This window comes from Macaca nemestrina, chromosome 4 (assembly GCF_043159975.1).
Source record: "Macaca nemestrina isolate mMacNem1 chromosome 4, mMacNem.hap1, whole genome shotgun sequence".
Classification (NCBI taxonomy): Eukaryota; Metazoa; Chordata; class Mammalia; order Primates; family Cercopithecidae; genus Macaca; species Macaca nemestrina.
In genome coordinates this window covers 185,706,645-185,731,499 of record NC_092128.1, presented here as the reverse complement: position 1 = coordinate 185,731,499, position 24,855 = coordinate 185,706,645, and the positions used below count along the sequence as shown (strand labels likewise).

Sequence of the window (24,855 nt, the reverse complement as noted above, 5' to 3'; positions counted from 1 at the left end):
ATCTGCCTCCTGTGGTCTCACTGTAATTCGGCTGGAATCCTAACTCGACCTTGGCGGTGAGGAACTGAGGTCAGAGGGCTTGGATTTGGGCTTGATGACCCTATCCCATGCTGGCTGTGGTGGCGGCTGGGTCCACGGGTCCTTAGACGGAAAGGCCCTGCAGGCAGCTGGCACGGACTCCGTGGCGGAGGCTTCCAGAGGGAGCAGCCTCTCCTTTTGAGGCCCCCTGTCCCCTCGCTGCGTCCTCACTGCCTGCGCCTCGTAAGGGGTGAACCACAGGCCGGGCCTTGCCTGAGGCGAGATAAGGGCTGGACGTTCCCTCAAGCTGCCTCTCCTGGCTCCCATGGCCTCAGTGCTGGAGAGAAACAGCATTCTGGGCAGCACTGGGGCAGGGAAATGATGATGGCTTTGCCTAAGGGAGGTTCTTTAAGGGAGCTTTGCAGGATTCAGCTGGCCCCAGAGCAACTGCGTCCCAGCGTGCGCACATGCAAGGAGAGAGAGATCATGCTACCAGTGTGCGCACATGCAGGGAGAGAGAGATCATGCTACCAGCGTGCGCACATGCAAGGAGAGAGAGATCATGCTACCAGCGTGCGCACATGCAGGGAGAGAGAGATCATGCTACCAGCATCCGCACATGCAGGGAGAGAGAGATCATGCTGTGCTGGCCCAGTCAACCCAAGCTCAACCTGTCTCCAGCGCCCATTGTGAGCCGGGCCCACGTTGCTGCCCAGGGAGGCAGTGGTGAGGCGGCCCTAGCGAGGCACACAGGTGTGTGTGTGGGAGCTTGGCTGGGGGCTTAAACCACAGACACTTATCTCTCAAAGTCTGAGACAAGGGTTGACAGGGCTGGCTTCCGCTGAGCCCCCACTCCTCTGTGTGTCGGGGTCTGTCCTCCCCCCGCCCCGTGCCCTCTGTGTGCATCTGTGCCCTGATCTCCTCTTCTTGTAAGACAAACTCAGAGTGGCTCAGGGCTCACCCTGTGAGCTGATGGTATCTTAACCGCTTTTTAAAGGCGCTGTCTCCACAGGACTGGGAGGCACCAGGTTGGGCTTGAACGTAAGTTTTGGGGAGAGAATTCAGCCCGTAACAAGGTGACTCACCCCCACCGGCCCTGGCTCCTGCCTGAGGCCATGTTTCACAGCGCCATGTTCTGGCAGGGCACCGACCCTAGCTCCCAGGAATCTGGGGACCCCTGACCCTCATGTTCTGCTGTGGCAGGGCGGGGAGTCCCAGGGTGGGGGCTGGGAAGACCTGCCTGAGGACTCAGGGAGACTGGAACCCCAGCACCTTGCTGGGCCCCTTTTGGTTACCAATAGAACACAGTCCCCTCCCAAATCAGAGTGACTATGTTATCTGTCCCTTAGACTACGGTGAAAGCCCTCGGACCGAGATTTTTAAACCTCCCTCATGGCCACAGTGCAGGAGCTGTGGGCAGGGCACAGCCTTGTCCGGGCACTGCCCGGTGTCTCCCGGCTCAGGGGCATCCAGCCCCAGGCACTGCCTCTAGAGTGGAATGAGGCGTGGCTTCCCGTGGGATGGACTAGGGTGTGACATGCTTTCCTGTTCCAGAGGCCACCTGGGAGCCGATGGTGTCCACTGATGGACATTTTCCTGGGCTGAAGTATTTCAGATGCCCAGTGTTCTCCCAGCCCTCACAGCGGTCAGTTCTGCTTCACGGGTTTCCCATGTGCTTTGGCTAAGACATCAGCAGGCAAAGACGCTTGGGTTGGCTTTAGACATTACGAATAAAGGAAGCTACGGGAGGCGGCCAAAGTCTGAGACATGACAGGTGACATGGGACGGCTGCGCACAGGCCGGCCCTCCCTATGCAAACTTTCTGTTGTTTTTGGTGAGATGCTTGCTGTGTGCTGGGAGCTGACGGTGGAAAGTCCCGGGCATTGCTGCTGCTGTCTCCTGATGTGCGTGCGGCTTAACCGTCAACATCTTTACCCTTCATGCTGACTTAATACTGACTGTTGGGCAGAGTTCACTTGGAAACACACCGTCCTGGGAGGAGATGGTGCCGCCCACCCCAGAGGGGCGTCGTGTTCAGTGGGTTGTGCTCATGGGGGTGGGCCCCTGTGTCTGCACACTCACTCCCTATGCTGGGTGTACCCCCAGGCCTGGTGCTGCGTTCCCCACACCTGCCTCTGCTGCTGGACCCAGAGCTCTCTGGGGCTGTGGGCACATCTCTCTTGTCCTGAGCCTCCACTGCCTCATGTAGCCCATGATTCAGCTCACCCGTGTGGCTGCCTCCCGGTGTGGGTAGGCTCTGGGTGCGCGGGCTGACCAAGGTGGACACGGCCCCCAACTGTGGGGCCTCAGGGACTGCTGTGCGTGACGGGAGGGTGGGTTGGTGGGCTTTCTGGGGGTCCCGTGCATGGAGACCAGGCTGGCTGCATACGAACCAGGACTAACAGTAGAGGCCGTCTAGACACCTCCCCTAAAGGACCTCAGTCATTTGATTTAATTGTTCCAGGATGCAGTACAGCCTAGAACCAGGGGAGTTGTGCTGACATGTAAGAGTGTGTCCGTGTCCGTGTGCGTGTGTGATTGCGTGTTTATGATAGTAAAATTCAAGGAAGTGTTGTATGGAGTTTGATGAGGGGCGCAGTTTGGTGAGGTGGGCATTCCAAGTGCTGTAGCAGATGAAGGTGCTGTTCAAAGAGCCTTGTTATGGATGAGGAGAGCAGGTAATAATCCCTCATAGAGGCTGCCAGGAAGGTCGAGGGCATCAATATCCACAAGCCTACATTTTGCTTCTATTTTTGCCAATGTTGCCATATCTATTGGCTTCAGTAGGATTCAAATGAAAAACAAAAGCAGAAACAAGAAGGGGTGTAGAAATCAAGGTCCCTATACGTATTGAGCTGGAGTCAAGATGAGATGGAAAATTTTACAGGTAAAAAATGAATTATTTGAAGGTGGGAATATTCTGGAATTCACCAAGAGGAAACAAATGCTCCGAGGAGAGTGACCCAACACAGAAACGAAATGTTGACCAAGCTCCGACCACGCCGATGGCCTTTACAGACGAGCTCTGTAGGGCAAAGCGCGTCGGGAGGTGGTTCAGTCTCTAGAGCGCAGCAGAGATGGAGCCCACGGCCCAGGGGACTTTTCCTTGCTTTTCATAAATCGGGTCTCCAGGAGTCCACCGCACGCAGGCAGTCTCTGAGAGCTCAGGGGTGCGACTGTCCCAGCAACAACAGGAGCCTGGCCGTGACCAAGCCGGGGGCTGGGTCCCCCGTGTGGACACAGTGCCACCCAGAACATCCCCTGTGCTCGTTACCGGAACAAAGGCCGGAGGGAGGGCATCTCTCCTCCCGAGATAGAGACCCTCAGACGTGCTGAATACATATGTCTCTTTTCCTTATCTGAGGATTTCAATGTGAAGTCACCAGTCTTCCTGCGCAGGAGCACGCAGCGTGTGTCGTCCCCGTGGTCATGGGTGCGTTTGCTCCGACACACGTCCTACAGTCTGGCCACCCTGCCTCAGTCCCCAGATGTCCCACACACAGCACTGACATCCCCCTCTGCTCAGAAACACAGGACCCGGGCACGTCCTTGCGCTCAGGGCACCGTTCTGACATTTAATGCTGAATTTACAGGGACGTACGCACCGTATCACACCGGTCAATTGCTCTGAGATACATCTGGGGGAAAAGCACAGTGTCCTTCGTCTCCACGAGAGAACTTACCGGAAGCAGCGTACACAACTCTAGCAAAGAAGAAGTACAGTACCCATTTCCGTATAAGAATATATTATTTAAAAGACAGTTTAAAAATAAAATTCTGTACAGCATCATGAATTCCTTTTTTTTTTTTTTGTATCAGTGAACAAAATGTTTCTTAGAAAACGTGGTCTTGTGGTGCCAGGTGCTCAGGGCAGCTCTTCCCGCACAAGGATCCCGTGCAGCTCCGCCAGCCCGTCCGGAACCGCAGCCACGCCCCTCAGTTTCCTCAGGCACAGTCTCCTGGAAGAAGGGAAAGATGACTGATTTGTTTTTTTTTAGGAATAGGGCGCGGTGGCTCACGCCTGAAATCCCAGCGCTTTGGGAGACCAAGGCGGTGGATCACGAGGTCAGGAGTTTGAGCCCAGCCTGACCAACATGGTGAAACCCCGTCTCTACTAAAAATACAAAACTTAGCCAGGTGTGGTGGCACACGCCTGTAATCCCAGCTACCTGGGAGGCTGAGGCAGGAGAATCGCTTGAACCCGGGAGGTCGAGGTTACAGTGAACTGAAATTGCACCACTGCACTTCAGCCTGGGCAACAGAGTGAGACTCCATCTCAAAAAACAAGATGAAAAAAAAGCGCCAGCAGTCGCAGAAACGTAACAGGATTATACACAGACATTTTTTTTTTTTTTTTTTTTTTGAGACAGAGTCTGGCCCTGTTGCCCAGGCTGGAGTGCAGTGGCATGATCTCGGCTCACTGCAACCACCGCCTCCTGGGTTCAAGCAATTCTCCTGCCTCTGGCTCCCAAGTAGCTGGGATTACAGGCACGCGCCACTACGGCTGGCTAATTTTTGTGTTTTAAGTAGAGATGGGGTTTCACCATGTTGGCCAGGCTGGTTTAAAACTCCTGACCTCAAGTGATCTGCCTGCCTCAGCCTCCCAAAGTGCTGGGATTACAGGCATGAACCACCGCACCCGGCCGACACACAGACCATTTTAAAAGAAAGAGGCCATCAGATATATTGCTGAATACATTTAGGCAAAATAAAACAATATTGATCCCTTTTCTGAGCCACTGAAAAATATGAACTGACTTAAAAAATTAAATACCAACATTGACTGAACCCTTCACAGGGACCAGACCCGCACTTTGACTGTTTAGTCACTAAAACAGCAGTGACAATGGTATTATTACCTCTGATTTAGAGACTGGGCCTCTGAGGTTCAGAGAGGCTGAGACACTTGTGCACGTCTCTCGGCTTGTAATCGGCAAGCCTGGACTCAAAACCAGGTGTGTTGGACGCCAAAGCCTGTTGCTGCCCCGCTTATAAGTCATGTCCCGTTTGTCCTGCCCTGAGCCTTACATGCTTGATGCACTCTCTCTTGAATTATCTGTTAGACATGTACAGTGTGACCTTATTATGAGGTGAACAAATGGCTGCTCTGCATTCCCCGTGAGCTGAATAACTATATCAACAAGTGCAGAGAGAAACTCTCAAAGCCACAGAAAGCCAACACGTGATTTGTGAAGTTTTCAGTACTTCAACTGCACTTTTAAAAAGTCCTTACTCTTATAAGTGATGCATATGCTAATTATTGATGTTTTTCTATTAACTAAACCATGTTCCCCTTCTTTAAGAGCCTCATTCTTTTTTTGTTTTTCTTTTGAGATGGAGTCTTGCTGTTGCCCAGGCTGGAGTGCAGTAGCGCAATCTCGGCTCACTGCAAGCTTCGCCTCCCAGGTTCGAGTGACTCTCCTGCCTCAGTCTCCCAAGTAGCTGGGACTACAGGTATGTGCCATCACACCTGGGTAATTTTTGTATTTTTAGTAGAGATGGGGTTTTAGCATGTTGGCCAAGCTGGGTCTCGAACTCCTGACCTCAAGTGATCTGCCCACCTCGGCCTCCCAAAGTACTGAGATTACAGGCATGAGCCACCAGGCTTAAGAGCCTAATTCTAATGATTAGATGCAAGGAATAAAATTTCCATTCATTTGGCCGGGTGCAGTGGCTCACGCCTGTAATCCTAGCACTTTGGGAGGCAGAGGCAGGTGAGTCACTTGAGGCCAGGAGTTCAAGACCAGCCTGGCCAACATGGTGAAACCCTGTCTCTACTAAAAACACAAAAACTAGCCAGGTGTGGTGGCGCACACCTATAATCCCAGCTACTCAGGGGGCCGAGGCAGGAGAATTGCTTGAACCCCGGAGGTGGAGGTTTTAGTGAGCTGAGATTGCACCATTGCACTCTAGCCTGGGCAACAACAGTGAGAATTCGTCTCAAAAAAAAAAAAAAAAAATCCGTTCATTTAAAGGTATTCCAAAATTCAGATTTTCTCGCCTTCCTCTTCCTTCTGTCCTTTGTCGGAATCACGGTATGAACTGACGCCACGTCAGCAGAGACAGCGTTACCTTCACTGTGTTTCACATCTCTGCTTCTCTCTCTGGACTTCTCGGTGGCTCCAGACGTCAAGCTGTCAGTCTTCTTCTGTAACTGGAACAAAGTGCAGAGAAGGCCAAGTCAGGGAGCAGGAGACAGCAGGGGAGTGTCTGCCTGTCTTCCAGCAGCTTCTGTTGCCTGGAGGTGCTGCAGTGTGAAAGCCTGTGGTCTCCAGCCCCTGTGAGCCCAGTGCTCCTGACACGGGTTTTTCAGAGGCACCTGTGTGTACCCTGTCCCCGTACCCTTGGTGCCTCATCCGGGGCCTGGACAGTGAGCTCACCCAGCCGCAGCCACCACAGCCGCAGGGACTGGTGGTGTGTGCAGAGCCTGTGACTTGGGCCTTTTCACCTCTTTGGTGTGACTGTCCTTTTTGTGGGGGCTGAGAGGGGGAAGGCAGAGGCCTTGAAGAACCCTAGTGTCCCCTACTGGGCAGCAGGGCTCGGGACTAGAGACTCAAGGCCATCAGGGCTATGGCTCTCAGAGGACCACGAGAAAGGCAGAAGCCGCCTCAGCTCTCCTGTGGGGCTCTGGAGTAGGAGAAGCCGTCTTGCTACATCTGTCCCTCTGCGTAAGTGCTCTCAGCCTTGCAGAGGTTTGGAGACCTTTCTGCGACTTTCCATCAGCTGGAGAAGTCAGGGCAGCTGGTCTGGATTTTCAGTCAATTTCTAAGCAATTGCTGGGCATCTACCACGTGCCTGGCCTGGCGCCCCAGGCGGGCGTGGGCACGGGGCCGTCAGTCGAGGGAGATGAGACCAACACAAGGCTACGCCTGGACAATGGCTCAGCGCTCAAAAGGGCATCATGGGCCACATGGGCTTCAGGAGCGCCCAGGCAGAAAAGACGGCGTGGCGGGCACAGTAACTAGGGGAGCCCTGACTGACGGGCCTTGGAGGGTGCTTCAATGGTACAAAGGGCACTGTGGCGAGGGGAGGTGGCAGGGGCAACACCAGCCAAGGCCAGGAGGCGTCAAACTCTGCAGGAGTAGTGAGGCTGTTCTAGCTGCACAGGGGCGCTGGGGGGAGGAGGCAGGAGGGCAGGGCAGAGGCCACACCATGGGCGGCTGGAGAGCAGACAGCCGGGGGAATCTGTGGAAAGACTGCGTGGGCCCTGAGCCTGTGACCTTGACCCCTTCCTCCAAAACGATGTCAATCCAACAGCAACCGAAAGCCAGCCCCAGGCTCCCTGTCCCCTGAGAGGTGCTGATGTGTGTTCTGGGCCTGGAAGCTGGCAGGTGGGTGGTCGCTTTGCCCCTGTGCCAGGGGAGGGCCCCTTTCTAGCCCATGGCCTGCTCTGAACAAGTCAGCCCTGGGGCCAGGCCAGGCGCTGTACTCAGAGGGGTCCCAGATGCTCTAACAGTGGCTGATACGCCCAAGGACACCTGGGTGCCCACAGATGTGGGTGACAGTTGTGATTTTTGTGAAGGGCACGGCCAGTAAACTCCCTCGAAGGTTCTGAGCCCTGATGCGTTCTTGGCGAATGCAGTTTTGGTTTCCCATATCACATTCCCTAATTTCACTGAGCCAGGCTTTCTGATGGAAGGGACACGTGCGCCTGTCCATGGGGTCACCTTCAGTGGTGCCTTGCTTGGCACGTCCAAGATTCTGGAGTCAGGAGTGCGGAGGGCGCTGGGCCTGCTTGCCGCAGGGCAGGAAGGTTCTTGTCGGTGCGTTTTACCTCTTTCATGGCGTCGTCTATCCGCTTTAGCTCCTCATAGCGATCTCGGGATTCCCAAAGCGGCTGCAGCATGATCTCCTCAACCATAGGGAAGAGCTGGGAGAGAAAAACGGATTAATTCAGAGTCCCTCGTTCTTAAGGCAGTGGGAAACGTTGGAGAAAAACAGGTGTCAGGTGCACTGTGCAGAAGCATGTGGGCCAGTCCCAGCTCCTGGACACCCTCCTGCCGGCTCTGCTGCCCCTACCCACTGCGGCTCTGTCTCTGGCCCTCATCACCCTCCATGAGGTCCTACAGAAAGTCCCCCCCTGCCTCCTGTGTCCCCCGTGCCCGTGAGATGAGGGCTGGGGACAGGTTCTGAGGTTCTAACAAAGACAAGGGGCAGGGGAAAGGAGCTGACAGCCTCCCGGCTGAGGGTCCTGGGAGTGGGAAGTGGGTGGGGGCGGCTCCAGATGCCCTGGAGCAGAAGGATCCACAGCACTTGGGAGCCCAGGAAGGTCGGAGGGTGCAAGGCTGTGAGCCCAGACCCCCGGAGGAAACAAGAGATGGGCCTGTTTTGCACATGCTGGGGGTGCCTTGAGGTGGGGCCTTGGCAGGGGCCACGGGCAGCTCAGGGGCCCTGGGGGGAGCTGGGCAGGAACGAGTTGTGTGCAGGGAGCAAGGCCTCGGTGGCTGGGTGCGGTGAGACTGGGAGCTGGATGGGGGCTTCACAGCTCGAGGGCACAGAGCTCAGTGGTTCCTCCACAGGTGAGGATCGGTGGAACTGGGACACAGAGAGGGGACAGGAGAGTCAACAGCTGGTGCTGCCTCCAGGGACCTGAAGGCCAGCAGTGATGCAGGAGGGCAATGAGGGGCCCCCCCAGGGCCCAGCAAGGCAAGGCAGGGAGTGCAGCGCACAGTGGGCGATGCTGGGGTCACGGGCCAGGCTATGGGGAGCAGGCTCTGGATGGAGCAGGGACAGCGGTCACCACGACAGCTGGGGAAGAAGCTGCTCAGGATGTGCAAGTGCGCCTGTGTGTGTGTGTGCCTGTGTGTGTGTGCGCCTGTGTGTGTGTACCTGTGTGTGCGCCTGTGTGTGTGTGTGCCTGTGTGTGTGTGTGCCTGTGTGTGTGTACCTGTGTGTGTGTGTGCCTGTGTGTGTGTGTGCCTGTGTGTGTGTGCCTGTGTGCCTGCGTGTGTCTGTGTGTGCCCGTGTGTGCCTGCGTGTACCTGCGTGTGCCTGTGTATCTAAGTGTTTGCAAGTGTCACACGTGGTAACAGTTACTCACCTTAGTCACTGTTTCAAACATTGGGATCAGGACAAACTTGATAAACCCAATCTGGGCTGTGGCCTTGGTCACTTTGTCTCGGTCCATGAACGGGGCCACGGGAAGGCCTTCTGACTTCTCACGGTCGCTCTGCAGGGAATGCAGCAGATAGCGACATTAAAGACAGAAATGCCTCGGAACCAGATCGCTGTTCTCAGAGAAAGACTAGATGCGCCAGTTAACCACCAACCAACCAAACCACACCACAAATGTGTCTCAGTAAAGAACAAGGCGAGGGCGACAGTATCTTCAGTGCTAAACAGAGCTGGGCATGCATGTCTAGCTGGGAAGACCGAGATGAGAGCCAGACAGAGGTAAGTTGCACGTAACACAGGGCGGCAGAGCCATCCTGCAGAAAGCCTCCCGAGTTCTCCTAGGCTTGATCAAGCTGCTGTATTAACATTTGGTGGTTGTTTTCAGCTGGTTTGGTTTTCTACGTCCCCGATCTTCCCCGTGGCCATCTGTGTGAGCTGACCTGCTGGGTCTCAGCCCTCTGGGGGCCCCTCCTGCCTCTGCAATTCTTGCTTCTTGACTTTCAGGCAATTGGCTTGACAAGGCTGCTTCTAATAATGGTTCAATTAGCAGTGACAGGTGGCAGTTTTAGGACATTAGCTTTTCTGGATTGTCACTCTCTTTCAGGTCTCAAATTATAACCTATTTTGTTTCTGATGGACGCCTCCTGTGAAGGCTTTCTGGAGGCTGAACTGTCCGCGGCCCGGTGAATATGCGGGTCCACCCTGGCATGCTGTTTCACGCAAACCCTTACTAAGTGGGGTTAATAAGACTGGCTGGAGGCTTGATTGCTCTGCAAGACTCTTACCTGCATAAAATATTCCTCTAATAAACAGTCCACCCAGGGCTCTGCGACTTCCATTGGACGGACCTCGTTAGAGATATCACAGCATTTTATCAAAATCATCTTCAGCTGAAAGAAGAGATTTTGGAATTGAGTTAACAGGAGGTAGAACATGGCCTGCTGAGCTGCTCGGGTCTGGACGTGCCATTACAGGCAGGAAGAGAGGGAGGACCGTGCAGCTGGACCGTGCAACTGAGCTTGGCTGACTTCAGGGAGGACAGGCTCCTTTCTCAATGGAGAATGAACCTTCAAGGTCCTGTTTGGGTCCCCTCCTTCCAGCCTTTCTCGCCATCCCAGCCCAGGTGATATCCCCGGAGCACTGCCCCGTGCCTGGTCACCCCCTATTTGCTGCTGTTCCCCAGGTGGATGCACTGCTCATCTTCCCAGGGGACAGGTAGCTCCGTCCGAGCTTGGCCAGGGTTGGGCACACCATGGGAGCTTCAGGAGGAGATAGGGTAGACCCAGGGATGCAGCAGCTTCCACCTGAACTAGCCCGGATGTCACCATAGGACAGACCGTGGAGGGCTGGTGTCCCGCAGCCCTGCCTGCACCGGGCACAAATGACTGTCTGGAATCACCAGGTTTCCAGGTCAAAGTGTTGGCTGCCGTCCAGGCTCTGAAGCTGATTTGACAGAAAAGCCCAGCTGAGGCACATGGCCCCCGGCTGTGGGGCTGCACCTGCTGGTTTGGGGAATGTGACTAGGTGAGGGCAGGTCAGTTCAGCTGGGTGTCTGCACGATGCTTGGTGGATCCTGCCTTCCAACCTCGGCGGGACCTCGAAGGGACCCTGCTGTGGTCACCCTTCCTTTCCCCACCCTATCAGTTCCCAGGAAGCCATCCAGGCCTTTCTTTGACTCCTCTGTGGAGTCCGGCTCCAGACCAGAGGCAATTACTAGCCTGTGTCTGGCAGGCCCTGGGGGAGCTGTCCCCACACCAGACCTGGTACAGGGCCAGGGTGGCACTGTCTCTGGGGAAGGTCAAGGGGAGCTGTCCCCACACCAGACCTAGGACAGGGCCAGGGCAGCACTGTCTCTGGAGAAGGTCAAGGTCCCAGGCCCTGCCGGCCACACTCCCTGCACCTCACACCTCCTACGTCAGCCCGTGCTCTCCTTGGAGGCCTCCTTATCGGGGCCCACTTTGACTCAGAACCTTTCCCCCCCAAGACCTTCCCCCCACCTCTGTCCTCCAGTGTTCATGAAGCCCCGTCTGGGACTCCCCAGCAGTGAGACGATCCCTGGCTGTGCTGCTTGTCATCTGACCCTGCCCGGTGCCGGTTGTTGGGATAAACGGAAACCTGGGCTCTGAGCCTTGCTTTGCCTCTGGTCTGCACAGCTGCAGTGTGTAAGGCTGGGGGTGGGAGTGGGGACCTTCAGCTGGGCTCAGAGATCCTGACCACCTGGCCCCCGATCTTCCGGCATCCTGCCCCTCCCCGTCTCCTCCCTGACCTCTCCTCCCACCTCAGAGGGAGGAAGAAGGCATCAGTGGGTCATGGGTCACCCTTGCCTGCAGGTCCATCCCTGCCTTCCTCATATCTAAGAGGACAAGGCGGTGCCTCCCGCCTTCCCTTGGTTTTTCGAGAGCGAGGAACTTGCTTGCCAGAAAGCTGTTCCATGCGTCTGTTTTCCTCTTGGGGAAGGGGCTTCTGGAGGCCCTGGCCTGGGGAGGTCTGCCTGCTGTCCAGCCTTTGCCTGCGGGAGCTCTCGCACAGCCTTTGGGAATTAACTGCACCTCAGCTCCAGAGAGCTGAGTCCTAATGACTCCACCTACGGGGAGGGGTGGTTAGAAGCTCAGCCTGAGCCGAGAGTTCCCTATTTTTCAACCTCTCTGGAGGTGGAAAGTGATGCTATTGATTTTAAACAAAAAATCAATTTCAGAGTAAGAATGCCAGGGGTGTACCCGATGCTTAGACAAGGTTCCAGAAAACCAGCTTTCTCTTTGAAGGCCAGGAGGGCAGTTCTCATGCACCTCTCTCTCTCTCTCTGTTTTTTGAGACAGACCCTTGCTCTGTTGCCCAGGCTGGAGTGCAGTGGAACGACCGTGGCTCACCGCAGCCTGGACCTGGGCTCCTGCGACCCTCCCACCTCCACCTCCCGAGCAGTTGGGACCACAGGTAACGCACTGATTTTTTGGTTTTTCTTTTTTTGTGGAGATAGAGTCTTGCTAATGTTGCTCAGACTGGTCTACAAACTTCTGGACTCAAGCAATCCTCCCGCCATGGCCTCCCAAAGTGCTGGATTCCAGGCATGAGTCGTGCTCCGGTCCTTGTGTGCCTTGGGGTGCCCAGTGCCTGCCCTTTCCGAAAGGAAGATGCTGCACCTTCTCATGGGGGAGGCCCCCTACCCCTTCTCTGGCCACCTTATCCTGGTGATAGAGGGGTGCCGGGCTATGTTGTGGGCCTGGGGGGGATGCTGGCTTGGGGAGCAGGGACTGTGTTGGAGTTGCCCCCACAGAGATGGGCTGGGGCTGTGCCTTCATGGGAGAGCTGGTTTTATTCTCTGGAAAGCAGAGCGAGATGCATGGCCTTCACCCACTTATCTCCCTCAAATCCAAAAGAGATGGAGGAATGGGAGAGTGCCGCCTCCGACCATGAAGGAGGCTCCGTCAGGAGGGAGGCCCTGCCTGGGACTTTCCTAGTAAGAGTCATGACCTTGAAAACCAGATTTATAGATACCATGTTTCAAGGCAAGACTAATACTTTTGGCTTCTTGGCTTCCAGTGTGAGCTGGATGGATGACCCACTCAACCAGCCCACCGCCTGGCTGCCCACACAGGCAGAACAAGCCACTCACCAGGGTCATGTGCTCCTCATTGCTGTAGTCAAAATTCTCCATTTTCTCTTTGAAAGAATCCATAATTTCTGCATGTCTTGCCATGTCAGTGGCCAAGATTAACGTGATCATTCCCTAAATAGTGAAAGAACAAAGCGTTAACACCGGCATAATCCCAACAAGTATTCAACGGAGGCCTACTGAGCCCCCTGCATACATTATTTCATGTATCCCTCATTCTGATTCATATGTGCATCCATCACCCATCCATCCATTTGTCCACACATCCATCCATTCACCCAAAAAATACATCTATCCATCCACCCATCCAACCATCCATCCATCCGTCCGTCCATCCATCCACCCACCCATTCATCCTCTATCCATCCCTCTACCCATCCACCCATCCATCCTTCCGTCCACCCTTCCATCCATTTATCCATCCACCCATCCATCCTTCCGTCCGCCCTTCCATCCATTTATCCATCCATCCATCCATCCACCCACCCCTCAAGCATTTACGGAACACATATCTGTGCCAGGTATGATGTTTTCCTCTTCCAAGAAAATAAAACCACAAGCATCAGATACAAAACCCAAACCCATCAATCTAGGTCATTTCAAATGTATACATATATTTTTGAGGGGGACACCACTTGCATCTTGAATTATTCAATTTTCCTGTAAACATTGAATTGTGTTATTAGTGAAGCATTTATTCGGTTATTCCTGAGATCTTCCATGACAAAATATATTTTTTAAAAAGTGGGACAACGAATTTTACCCCCAGAGGAGAGTCACATTTTGCAGTCAGTGAAGCATTTGAAGCAGCCAACGCTGGTGTGTCCCATGGTGGCCGGGCACGAGGACGATCCCGTGTGCAGAGGGGCTGCTTCTCCAGTCGGGTGCCGCCTCCTTCTCTTGCGGGATGCTCTCCGACACGGCTCAGTGGGATGAGGCCTACACTAAGGGGCGTTCACTTCCTTTGATTCCCCGGGTCCTGTCCCTGGAGGAGCTCCCCACTGGGGCAGCAGTGGCAGATGCAGTGTTCTCTCTTCACGGTTGCCCCTTGACCTACTGCAGACGAAGATTTGCCACCGCTTATAGCCACACAGGGCACCTGCTTGAAGGGTGGGGAGGGGCACAAACATGGAGGAGAGGCCAGAGAGCCTATAGATAAAGGGGAGATAACTGTACTGGGAACCGGTGATTCAATAATGACTGTAAATTGTCTGTTGAATTGTGTATGTTTGTGCAATGATGTCGTCACAGGCCAGAGAGCACTGCTGCCGTGTCAGGCCTAGTGGGTTCTGAGGTGCGGCTGTCCGTGCTCCTCCCGGGGCCATCACCATGCACACCCATCTGTTCTCCTTCTGCTCATTTCACACTCCCAGTGGCCGGCACAGCACAGGCCAGCAGAGGCCTTGACCACAGCATCCCAGTGTACCACAGCCTGGTTCTGCCCACCTGCCTCTGGCGCCTGGTGTCATTTGACAATTTCGCAAGAGGCCGTGATGCCTCAGGGCCCCGTCCCAGGGAGCGTGCTGCTTCCTCAGAGCTTCCTCAAATGCTTCACTGACTTCAGTTTTTTATGTTGGGCTTTGAACCTCCTGGAAGCGTGGACAAATTGGAAAGCCATGGTCGACGAGGCTGCTGCTCTCTGATAAAGGAGGCTCAGCAGCACTCTGGGAGGGCGGTGAGTATTTTCCCAGTGCTGGTGTCCAGACGGTCTTTGTCGGCTGCCTCTGGAAGGAAGCCACTTAGACTTCAAATGGCTGAGGTCTGCCTTGTGGAACGGTGCCCTGGGTGTGTGTCCTGGGGCCGTCCTGTGGTACATAAAGTACCACAAACTAGGCAGCTTAAAACAACACTCATTCTCTCACAGTGCTGGAGGCCAGAACCAAGATCAAGGTGTGGAGGGCCCTGCTCTCTCCGAAGACTCCAGGGGAGGGTCCTTCCTTGTCTCCTCCTGGTCCCGGGGGACCAGGAGTCCCTTGGTTTAGGGCTGCATCACTCCAATCTCCACTCACCGCATCTTCACGCTGCCTTCTCCTCTGTGTCTGGACTGTTTTCTCCTCTGTCTTGTCCAAGGACACTTAGTCTTTGGATTTCGGGCCCCCTTGGACAAGCCACACTGATCTTATCTGGAGATCTTAACAAGTACAAACGCAAAGACCCTTTTCCAAATGAGATCACATTCGCGGGAGGTGGGCCTTGTTTGAAGGACGCTACTATTCACCCCACACATTTCTCCCAGAGGTTACTCTGAGAGCTTCCCTCCCCTGCAAACGTCGGAGAGTGAGGGTTTGATGAGGAATTCCCATGTGGAAGGGGGTGTTATTTCGATGAGCTGGAGGCGTTTGTCTGGGGCAGGTGGACTGGGTCATCTTCCTCTCACGCAGATGTCCCTCTCGCTCTCCTCCCATCATGCCCTGAGAGGCAGAAAGCCCCCTCATCTAAAACGGAAGGGGCGGCTGGGCGCGGTGGCTCATGCCTGTAATCCCAGCACTTTGGGAGGTCGAGGCAGGTGGATCACCTGAGGTCTGGAGTTCAAGACCAGCCTGGCCAACATGGTGAAACCCCATCTCTACTAAAAATACCGAAAATTAGCCGGGTGTGGTGGCGCACACCTGTAATCTCAGCTATTTGGGAGGCTGAGGCAGGAGAATTGCTTGAACCCAGGAGGTGGAGGTTGCAGTGAGCTGAGATTGCACCATTACACTCCAGCCTGGGCAACAGAGCGAAACTCTGTCTTAGAAGAAAAAAAAAAAAAAGAAATGAAAGGGGGCTGACTGGGCTGTGGGTGGCACGTGACAGCAGCTGGGGTTATGGAGCAGGGTAGCTCTCCTATGTTGGATGCAGCAGACGTGTCTGTCCAGGGCCCGCCCCCTCCTTGGGCAGGCTCCCTACCTTCGCTAAGCCTCAGTTTCTTGGACTGGAAGATGGACAAAGGATTTATCTCAGAGGGAGCCAGTGAAGGCTCAATTAATAGAGGCTGGGAAGTGCAGGTCAGAGGGATACACGTGTGCATGGCGAGGGTACCCTCTTTTTGGGGCTCCACTCTGGGCCCTGGAGAAGGTGAGGAAGGAGGGAGGGGTTCCCCTGGGTCCGCAGGGCACTGCTGTGTCTAGGAGCTTCTGGGAGCCTCCAGCCAATGGAGAATGGGGGCTGCTGTCCCTGAATGTGCCCCCACTCTGGTGGGAGGGCCCTCACCCCGCGCACCTGTCGGATCTGCTTGAACCCATCAGGTGGGATGTTGGAGAAGATGTTGCACTCGGGCTCAGCGAGGATCTGGAAGGCCACGGCGCAGTGGTGGTTCTCCAGCGGCGAGATGTCATTGTAGCGAACCGCCAGCTCTGTGCGGGCGTTGATCTGGTACCTGGGAGGCGAGGAGAGAGTGAGGGGAGGCTCAGGCGCCCTCACCAGGCACCTGCACTGGGGAGCAACGCCCAGGCATGTAAGTGGAGTCGAGTCGGGGAGAAAGTGCCGTGGGGGCTGGGGGAGCCGCCTATGCCCTGCCCCAGCCAGAACGTCCCTCCTGCTGCTCGGCTGCCCCTGCAGCTTCACGTCCCCATGCTCCTGCAGTCCCAGGACCCCTCTGAGGAAGCAGCAAGCTCCCTGGGACAGGCCCTGAGGCATCACGGCCTCTTGTGAAATTGTCAAATGACACCAGGCGCCAGAGGCAGGTGGGCAGAACCAGCTGTGGTTCACTGCGATGCTGTGGTCAAGGCCTCTGCTGGCCTGTGCTGTGCCGGCCGCTGTGAGTGTGAAATGAGCAGAAGGAGAACAGATGGGTGTGCGTGGTGATGGCCCCGGGAGAAGCGCCGACTGCCGCACCTTGGAACCCACTAGGTGCCGACACACGGCAGCAGAGCTCTCAGGCCTGTGATGACATCGTCACACAAACACACAATTCAACAGAGAGAGCTGCTGCGCCACTGTGGACACAAACCCAAGCTCATGGCCTGGACCGTGTCTGCCACGTGGGGAGGAACTCTGAGCCCGTCGAGGCAGGAGTGGAGCAACGGTCTGTTCTTCTGATCCCTGGCCCCATGAGGGACACCTCACTCCCACCTCCTGTCGTTCTGCAGCCCCTTTTCTCTCTTCTGGCCCATGCCTCTGCCTTCCCTGCGGAAGCCAGCTGGAAGCCCGCCCGGGGAGAGACGAGCTCCTGAGAGGGTGTGTGGAGCCCCCATCCCCACGTGCCCACAGGCGTTGCTCCCTGCCTGGGGTGGAGAAGGCGCCAGTGTGGCCAGGGCTCTGCCGTGCACCTGAGCCTGGACCAGGACGGCACAGGGGTGGGAAAGTCCCCCTGGGGTTTGATAATCCCGAAAGTTCCTACTCCGGGGAGACCCGAGGCCCTGGGCAAAGTCCAGAAGCCGGGAGCTGTGTCAGTGGAGGCAGAGCTGGGCTGGGAGGCCGTCGCTGACAGCTCCTTCTGGGAACTGCTCTGAGGGTTGGGCTGACGGGTTCCCTCCGGTAGCCAGGGTGCCTTTTAAAAGGAAAACAAGAGAAAATTCTGTACATACGTGTTGTTGTAGCCGGGATGGTCCAGATCGTGGCAGATGGCCGCTGTCATTAGGATCAGGATATCCGTTTGTGAGAACTTCTCCTGGATTGGAAAACAGGGCATAGGTGTTTGCCCTCTTCACTCGGAGGGTGGGATGGGATGACGGGGGTGGAATTGGGGGAGTGGTAAGGTGGGGACAAAGGCCCCTGCAGCCATGTGGAGTCTCCTGGCATGGTGGGAGGGGACCAGCCTTCCTGTGGGGATGGACGGGTGACCAGGTCGGGCGCACACCTGCTCATGTAATCCTAGGAGCAGCCTCGCCCTTGGGGAGACCGACAGTGGTGTGGGGGGTGCTTCCCTAGGAGGGCGGAGCGGCTGGGGACACCACACCTGTGGCTCTCTTGGTGGGATGGGGCTGCCACTGCCTGGAAGGGGCTTCATCTGACCCCCGAGGGTGGAGGTCTGGGTGTGCGGCGGGCAGGACCCACCTGGAGGCCACAGAGCCAGACCATGCTGTACATCATCTGGGCCACGCAGAAGCAGTGCCGGAAGTTGTGGAAGGGGTTGTTTCTGTAGTTGTCGTGGACGCAGAGCTGTGGGAGGCAGGGGGTCTGGGTCACCCTGTGCCTGGGCCCGCCAGCCTCTCCTCCCAGAGTCACCCAGAAGGCTGTGTGCTGGTTTGAACGTTCTCTGCCAAACCCTCATCCCAACCAGAGGTCAACAGTGTTCCCATGTTTACCACAGGCACCAATGAGGTGACACAGGGACCCTGAGAATGTCCAGCGGGCCGCACCACAGCACCCGGGGCAGGTGTGGGGACAGAGCTCCTAGCAGGGGTTTTCACCTTGCAGTCAAGGACTGGGGTGTCCCCGGAGGTGTCTGAGGAGCCACAGTGGGGCACAAAGTTCGGGGATGAGGGAGGGGAGACTCCAAAAGGGGGCTCTGGGTCCCCAATCACCATGAAACCTTTAATAGGCTTTTAATATTTGGTTCTGAGCAATATTTCATTAAAAATACCTGCTGCTAAACACACGCACACATGCAGACGTCCACATGCACACACCCACTCTCTACACACTCCACGCACACTCACAGCCCACATCCACACACACACATCCACATGCACACACCCACTCTCTACACACACTCCACGCACACTCACAGCCCACATCCACACACACACATCCACATGCACACACCCACTCTCTACACACACTCCACGCACACTCACAGCCCACATCCACACACACACATCCACATGCACATACCCACTCTCTACACACACTCCACGCACACTCACAGCCCACATCCACACACATCCATATGCACACACCCACTCTCGACACACACTCCACACACACTCACACTCACATCCACATGCACACACCCACTCTCTACACACACTCCACACACACTCACACTCACATCCACACACACACATCCACGTGCACACACACCTACTCTCTACACACACTCCACGCACACTCACACATCCACACACACACATCCACATGCACACACACCTACTCTCTACACACACTCCATGCACACTCACAGCCCACATCCACACACACACATCCACATGCACACACACCCCACATCCACCCCCCCCACATCCACACAGCCCACATCCACATGCACACACCCACTCTCTACACACACTCCACGCACACTCACAGCCCACATCCACACACACACATACACATGCACACACCCACCCTCTACACACACTCCACACACACTCACACTCACATCCACACACACACATACAGATGCACACACCCACCCTCTACACACACTCCACACACACTCACACTCACATCCACACACACACATACAGATGCACACACCCACCCTCTACACACACTCCACACACACTCACACTCACATCCACACACACACATCCACGTGCACACACACCTACTCTCTACACACACTCCACGCACACTCACACATCCACACACACACATCCACATGCACACACACCTACTCTCTACACACACTCCATGCACACTCACAGCCCACATCCACACACACACATCCACATGCACACACACCCCACATCCACCCAGCCCACATCCACATGCACACACCCACTCTCTACACACACTCCACGCACACTCACAGCCCACATCCACACACACACATACACATGCACACACCCACCCTCTACACACACTCCACACACACTCACATCCACACACACATATCCACGTGCACACACACCCACTCTCTACACACACTCCACGTACACTCACAGCCCACATCCACACACACACATACACATGCACACACACCCCACATCCACCCCCCCCACATCCACACATCCCACATCCACAGATACAAACATGCACACACCCATCCTCACACACATGCATACACACACTCCACATCCACACAGATACACACGCACACATCCACACACCCCACATCCACACACCCCACATCCACACATGCCACATCCACACACAGATACACACGCACATGTCCACACACACACACGCACACATCCACACGCCCCACATCCACACAGATACACATGCACACATCTACACACCCCACATCCACACACAGATACACACGCACACATCCACACACCCCACATCCACACACCCTACATCGACACAGATACATGCACACCTACATTCACACTCTCATACACACATGCCACATCCACACCCACACATGCACACACCCACCCTCATACACACCCCCATATCCACAGATACACACATGTACACACAGACACACCCCACATTCAGATACACACATCCATACTCCCACTCCCACCCCACACACTCCCACCCCACATTCACATACCCACCCCTAAACTCACACAGACGCCCCCAACATGCTCACATCCACACCCCACACACACACACGCTCCCACACTCACATCCAGACTCCCATACACACACACACACACTCCCACACTCACATACACACCCTCATACTCACACACACACGCTCCCACACACCGCTGCGTGAGGACATGCTGCTTCGCTTGGTGATGGCAGAGTCTCACTCTTTCCTCGCTCATCAGAGCAGGAGCTTTGGCGTAAAGGTTTTGGTGGAAGGCAGAGCAGAGACGGGCTGAGCGTCTTCATGCAGCGCCCGGGGAATGTTGTCTCTGCTCAGGGGAGTGCAGTGCCATCAGGCAGATCCATTCCCTCCATTCCTGTGGAACTGGATGAAACCACGTGCCCAGGAAGAACCGAAGGCGGGTTTGGCACTCACCAGCCACCTCCTGAGGGTGACGGGGTTGATGCTGAAGTCCCTGACCAGCCCCAGGTCGTGGTACATGTGCTCCAGGCAGCTCAGCATCTGTGGGCACAGGAGAAGGATGGGCACCGAGCAGTCGTGTGGCTGGCTCCCCAGCCCCTGGCTTCCCTCCCTCTGCCGTCCTCGGAGTGCCAGCAGGGCCGTTGGCAGGAGGTGGGTTCTCCCCTCCCAGAAAGTCCCCGGAGAGGGAGGAGAGGTCTTTGGACCAGCCTTTCCAGGCCACCCAGATGGGTGGGGGTTTGAGAGCATACTGGGGGTCTCCTGGTGGGTGGAGGGCCGGTTCCGAAGTCAAGGAGAATTGTAAGAAAGAAAGGACGGCGACTGGGTGAGAGAGTGCACCCGTTCAGAAAACACTGCACCAAAAAGGAATTTATTGATTTCTGTGCATAGAAAACAGTCTCAGTGGATCAATATCATAGCTGAGGTTCTAGGACACAGTTCCATCCGATGCACACCTGAGCACGGGTGGTGTCATAGAGAGAAAGATCCTTTCCTTGCCCGAGGTTGGGGATCGAACAAGCTTTGACGATTTACATCCAGAAACGCTGAACTGTGCTCATCTGGGGCCCTGCTGGGACCGGAGATGCTTTAACGTCTTAACTGCCGTGCTCAGATGGAGTCCCTGCCCTGGCAAGCCGCTCCTAACCCTTTTTCATGGAGCCCTGTCTTCTATCAATATCCCTGTTCAAGTTGAAATAGATTTTGTTTTCAGTCCCAAAGAGGATTTATTGTCACTGTGGTGATCTGTTTCAATACAGCTCAGTGCTCTGGAGCTAATTTAGGGAGGAAAACATGAAGTGATTTTTGAAAACAAGACTTTGACCAAAGTGGGCTTTGCTTTCTGGAAAAAGCAGGTCTTGGGTGGGGAGCCCAGTGAGAAGGAAGATGCACACAGCAAAGGGGCAGTTTAGACACACCTCCAGGCGTCCTCCACCCGGGGCCCCCCACTTGTGCCCACCTCCAGCCCAGCTGCCTGCTGCTTGTGCAGGGCACTGGGCCATCCCTGCTGGAGCCCGGCATGGCTTCCTGCCTGTGTCTGCTCGTTGCCTGACCTTCTCTTCCCAAAAGGGCATGTGACGAACTGAATTGCACCCTCCCCCAGGTCAATGTGGTAAAGCCCCAGCCCCAGTGAGCTATTCGGAGACAGGGCCTTTACGGAGGTAATGAAGGTTCTATCCAGTCAGGGTGAGGCCTTGGTCCCACGGGACTGGTGTTTTCATAAGAGGAGGAAGAGCATGCGTGTGTGAAGAGAACAGGCCACATGAGGACCCAGCAAGAAGGCGGCCGTCTGCACGCCAGGGACTGAGGCTTCCGGAGAAATCGAACCTGGCAGCACCTTGATCCCGGACTTCCGGCTCCAGAACTGAGGACTTGACTTCTGCTGCTGACGCCACTCCAGTCTCTGGTACTTTGTTATGGCAGCCTCAGCAAACTAGGACAGGGCGTGCTGCCCAAAAATCCATTTTTACTTGTTACGCCGTGTGTGAGACCTGGAAATGCTGCAAGGGAGGCGAGTTTTTGTAAATCGAAGCTCGCGATCACTGCATTGATGAGATGGCTCTGAAGGAGGCGGAGGGTTCTCTGGCATCGCAGGAAATCCATCTGGAAAACTGGAAACTCCCCCACATGCAGCCACAGATGGGAGCTTGGAATGTCACCTGGGAAACGTCCTTAAAGCACGTGAACCACACACTCGTTTTCCTTGGGGGGACAGTACAGATGTAGGTTGGATAATGTGCAGGGCATGGCACCGACTTTTGGAGACAGGGCCCCCTTCAGAATGGCAGGAGTCTGGGGCCCCACGTGAGGACAGGAGGGCTGGCTCCCAGGCCACTGGTCAGCTGCCATCTGGATCATCCAGCCAGGGGCCTCACTGCCCAGAGCTGCTGGCCCCCTACCCTCCTGGACGCCAGCCCTTACGACCATAGGAGCTGCAACCTGGAGACTCCTCACTCTCCACCTGACCAGCCCAGATGTTGCTCAAGGCAGTCCTGAAAGGCAGATGCGTCTGCTGTGAAATCAGCGTCAAGAGGGGATGCTGACGGGCAGACAGAGCCACCTGGTGCCACTTACGTGGCCTTTGTGGAGGCTGTGGGGCAGGAGGGCTGGGGGCATCTGTGGCTGCACGTGCAGTCAGTCCTCAGTCCCAGGCGGGCACAAGTGAGCCGGCAGCTCCCGCATGCTGCGGCGGGTCCTGGTCCGAGTGGGCTGCATGGTCGTGAGTGGGGGACTCATGAGATGACGGGGAGGCTCCTGCAGCCTTCCAGCTCTGCACTTGATAGAGGCAGGCCTTGCTCACAGACCACAGCCCTGGGCCCTCAGAGGCCCGAACAGATGGGAGGACACAGCAGCCTGAAGTCATGTCCTCCGCCTGGTTTGTGATGAGCAGGACACTGGGTCGAGCCACTCGGAGAAAGGCAGGGTGGCCCCTGCTGGAAGGAAGAGAGGCGATCACTCAGGAGCCCTGACGTTCTCCGAGTGCCAGCTGCCTCGTGGGCGGCCAGATGCAGCCGAGTGGGCTGTTTTCATGTGTGTTCCTTTAGTTGTCCCTCTTTGCCGCTCACACTCCAAAATTCCTGGTATCCCCAGATCTGCCAGAGGCCAAGGCTCCTGTCTTGGGCATCTCTGCATTCTCACACGCGGGCAGCTAGATACTTCCTGGAAGGACTGGAACCCTCATCAGTCTCCTGGGGTGCCCTTGAGATCTGCTGGGCAGAAGCCACGGGCCGTGGGAGATGCCACACAGAGGCTGAGTCCAGCCGCCGGGAGCCGTCTACCTTGCCCACCTGCCAGCCCCGAGAGTGGCTGTGAGTCCACTCTGCAGTCAGAGGACAGAGAGGTGGCCTTTCTATTATGGAGACACGGATCCCTCAGCTTCATGGGGCAAGCCCCACCTCCCCAGTCACAATGGCCCACACTCAAAGGGTTCCCTTGTAGAAGTGACGGAAAAGACAGCAAGTGCCGGTTTCCATGCAGGCACTTTGCCATCAGTGGCCCCTGGCTTGGCTCTTCCTCCCAGCAGGCTGAGGTCAAAATGGCTTTGGGGATGGTGATTTTTCTGCATGATGCTGAGGCGCGGCGCTTACCCACAGGCTGGGAGCACGAGACAGCGTGCTCTAACTGTCTGCTGTGTCTGCTTGCTGTGGACTTGCTCTGCCCAATCTCAGCGGCTATGCAGGGACCCTGGCCTGCAGCAGCTCCAACACGTCTCTTCCGAGCTTCCCCTCTTACTCCTTGTGTCTCTCACACCTGGAGCCCTTGCTTTTTGTGCGTTGACCTAGACAGTCATGCTGCACATTTAAAGGCTCTTCTGTCGTCTCCATGCCCTGGTCCTGCAGTCTCAGGGCTGGGAAGCAAGTTGCCACATGGTGGCCGGAGGTTTTGAGCAGGTTTGCAGCAGCGCAGCCCCTGGGACTGGCTGCCTGCTGCTCTTCTCAGGTGAACTGGGGTGGGGAGTGGAGGCTGCAGCTTTGGTTTTCTGGCTGGTGCCGCAGTTTTTCTCCTGCTGGGAGACCATGGGCGTAAAAGAGGTTCACTTAGGAGAGGGCAGTGCCCCAGGTGTCAGCAACCCGGCCTCAGGGATGCCAAGAGGCAAGATCCCACTTTCTGCCCTTTGCGAAGAGATCGCTGCGGCCGAGGGTGTCAAAGAGCGCAGGTGAGCTTGCTGAGGAGCCTGCGCATTCTCTGTGTTGCTGACAAGCAGGAAAATGTCCTTAGATTTTGGTGGGTTGAAAACAGCTGGGTCCGGCCGGGCGCGGTGGCTCAAGCCTGTAATCCCAGCACTTTGGGAGGCCGAGACGGGCGGATCACTAGGTCAGGAGATCGAGACCATCCTGGCGAACACGGTGAAACCCCGTCTCTACTAAAAAATACAAAAAACTAGCCGGGCGAGGTGGCGGGCTCCTGTAGTCCCGGCTACTCGGGAGGCTGAGGCAGGAGAATGGCGTGAACCCGGGGGGCGGAGCTTGTAGTGAGCTGAGATCCGGCTACTGCACTCCAGCCCGGGCGACAGAGCCAGACTCCATCTCAAAAAAAAAAAAAAAAAAAGAAAACAGCTGGGTCCGAGGTCTGCAATGAGGGAACTTTTTCATTTTTTGGGGTGTGAAAAGATGGGGGTCTATTAGCCAATGAGATGAAACCAAATATTCCCCATTCTTGTATTTTTCAGCAAATAGGAATTTTAACACTTTTTTTTTTGTAGCGACGAGGTCTTGCGATGTGGCCCAGCGTATTAGTCTGTTCTCACGCTGCCAATAAAGACATACCTGAGACTGGGAAACTTATAAAGAAAAAGAATCTTAAGGGACTCACAGTTCCACATGGCTGGGGAGGCCTCATGATT

At 55.7% G+C, this 24,855-nt stretch overlaps 1 protein-coding gene and 1 long non-coding RNA gene across 5 annotated transcripts in view; one reads left to right on the top strand and one right to left on the bottom strand.

Moving 5' to 3' along the window:
- Positions 1–3,573: 3,573 nt before the first annotated feature.
- LOC105472577 (phosphodiesterase 9A) overlaps positions 3,574–24,855 on the bottom strand; it is a 118,344-nt gene continuing 97,062 nt past the window's right edge. For all 4 annotated transcript variants that reach the window (XM_011725950.2, XM_011725951.2, XM_071095760.1 and 1 more), the window contains 10 exons: positions 20,469–20,555; positions 17,720–17,824; positions 17,251–17,333; positions 15,944–16,100; positions 12,743–12,856; positions 9,918–10,022; positions 9,059–9,187; positions 7,793–7,888; positions 6,091–6,172; positions 3,574–3,977 (listed from right to left, as the gene is read on the bottom strand). In XM_011725950.2, the coding sequence (XP_011724252.1) occupies positions 3,964–3,977; positions 6,091–6,172; positions 7,793–7,888; positions 9,059–9,187; positions 9,918–10,022; positions 12,743–12,856; positions 15,944–16,100; positions 17,251–17,333; positions 17,720–17,824; positions 20,469–20,555 (972 nt within the window). In that variant the 3' untranslated portion in view covers positions 3,574–3,963. The remainder of the gene's footprint in view (positions 3,978–6,090; positions 6,173–7,792; positions 7,889–9,058; positions 9,188–9,917; positions 10,023–12,742; positions 12,857–15,943; positions 16,101–17,250; positions 17,334–17,719; positions 17,825–20,468; positions 20,556–24,855) is intronic.
- LOC139363015 (uncharacterized) lies at positions 9,310–12,042 on the top strand. Its single transcript, XR_011622859.1, has 3 exons — positions 9,310–9,411; positions 9,737–11,294; positions 11,949–12,042. It is a non-coding gene; the product is annotated as an uncharacterized lncRNA (long non-coding RNA).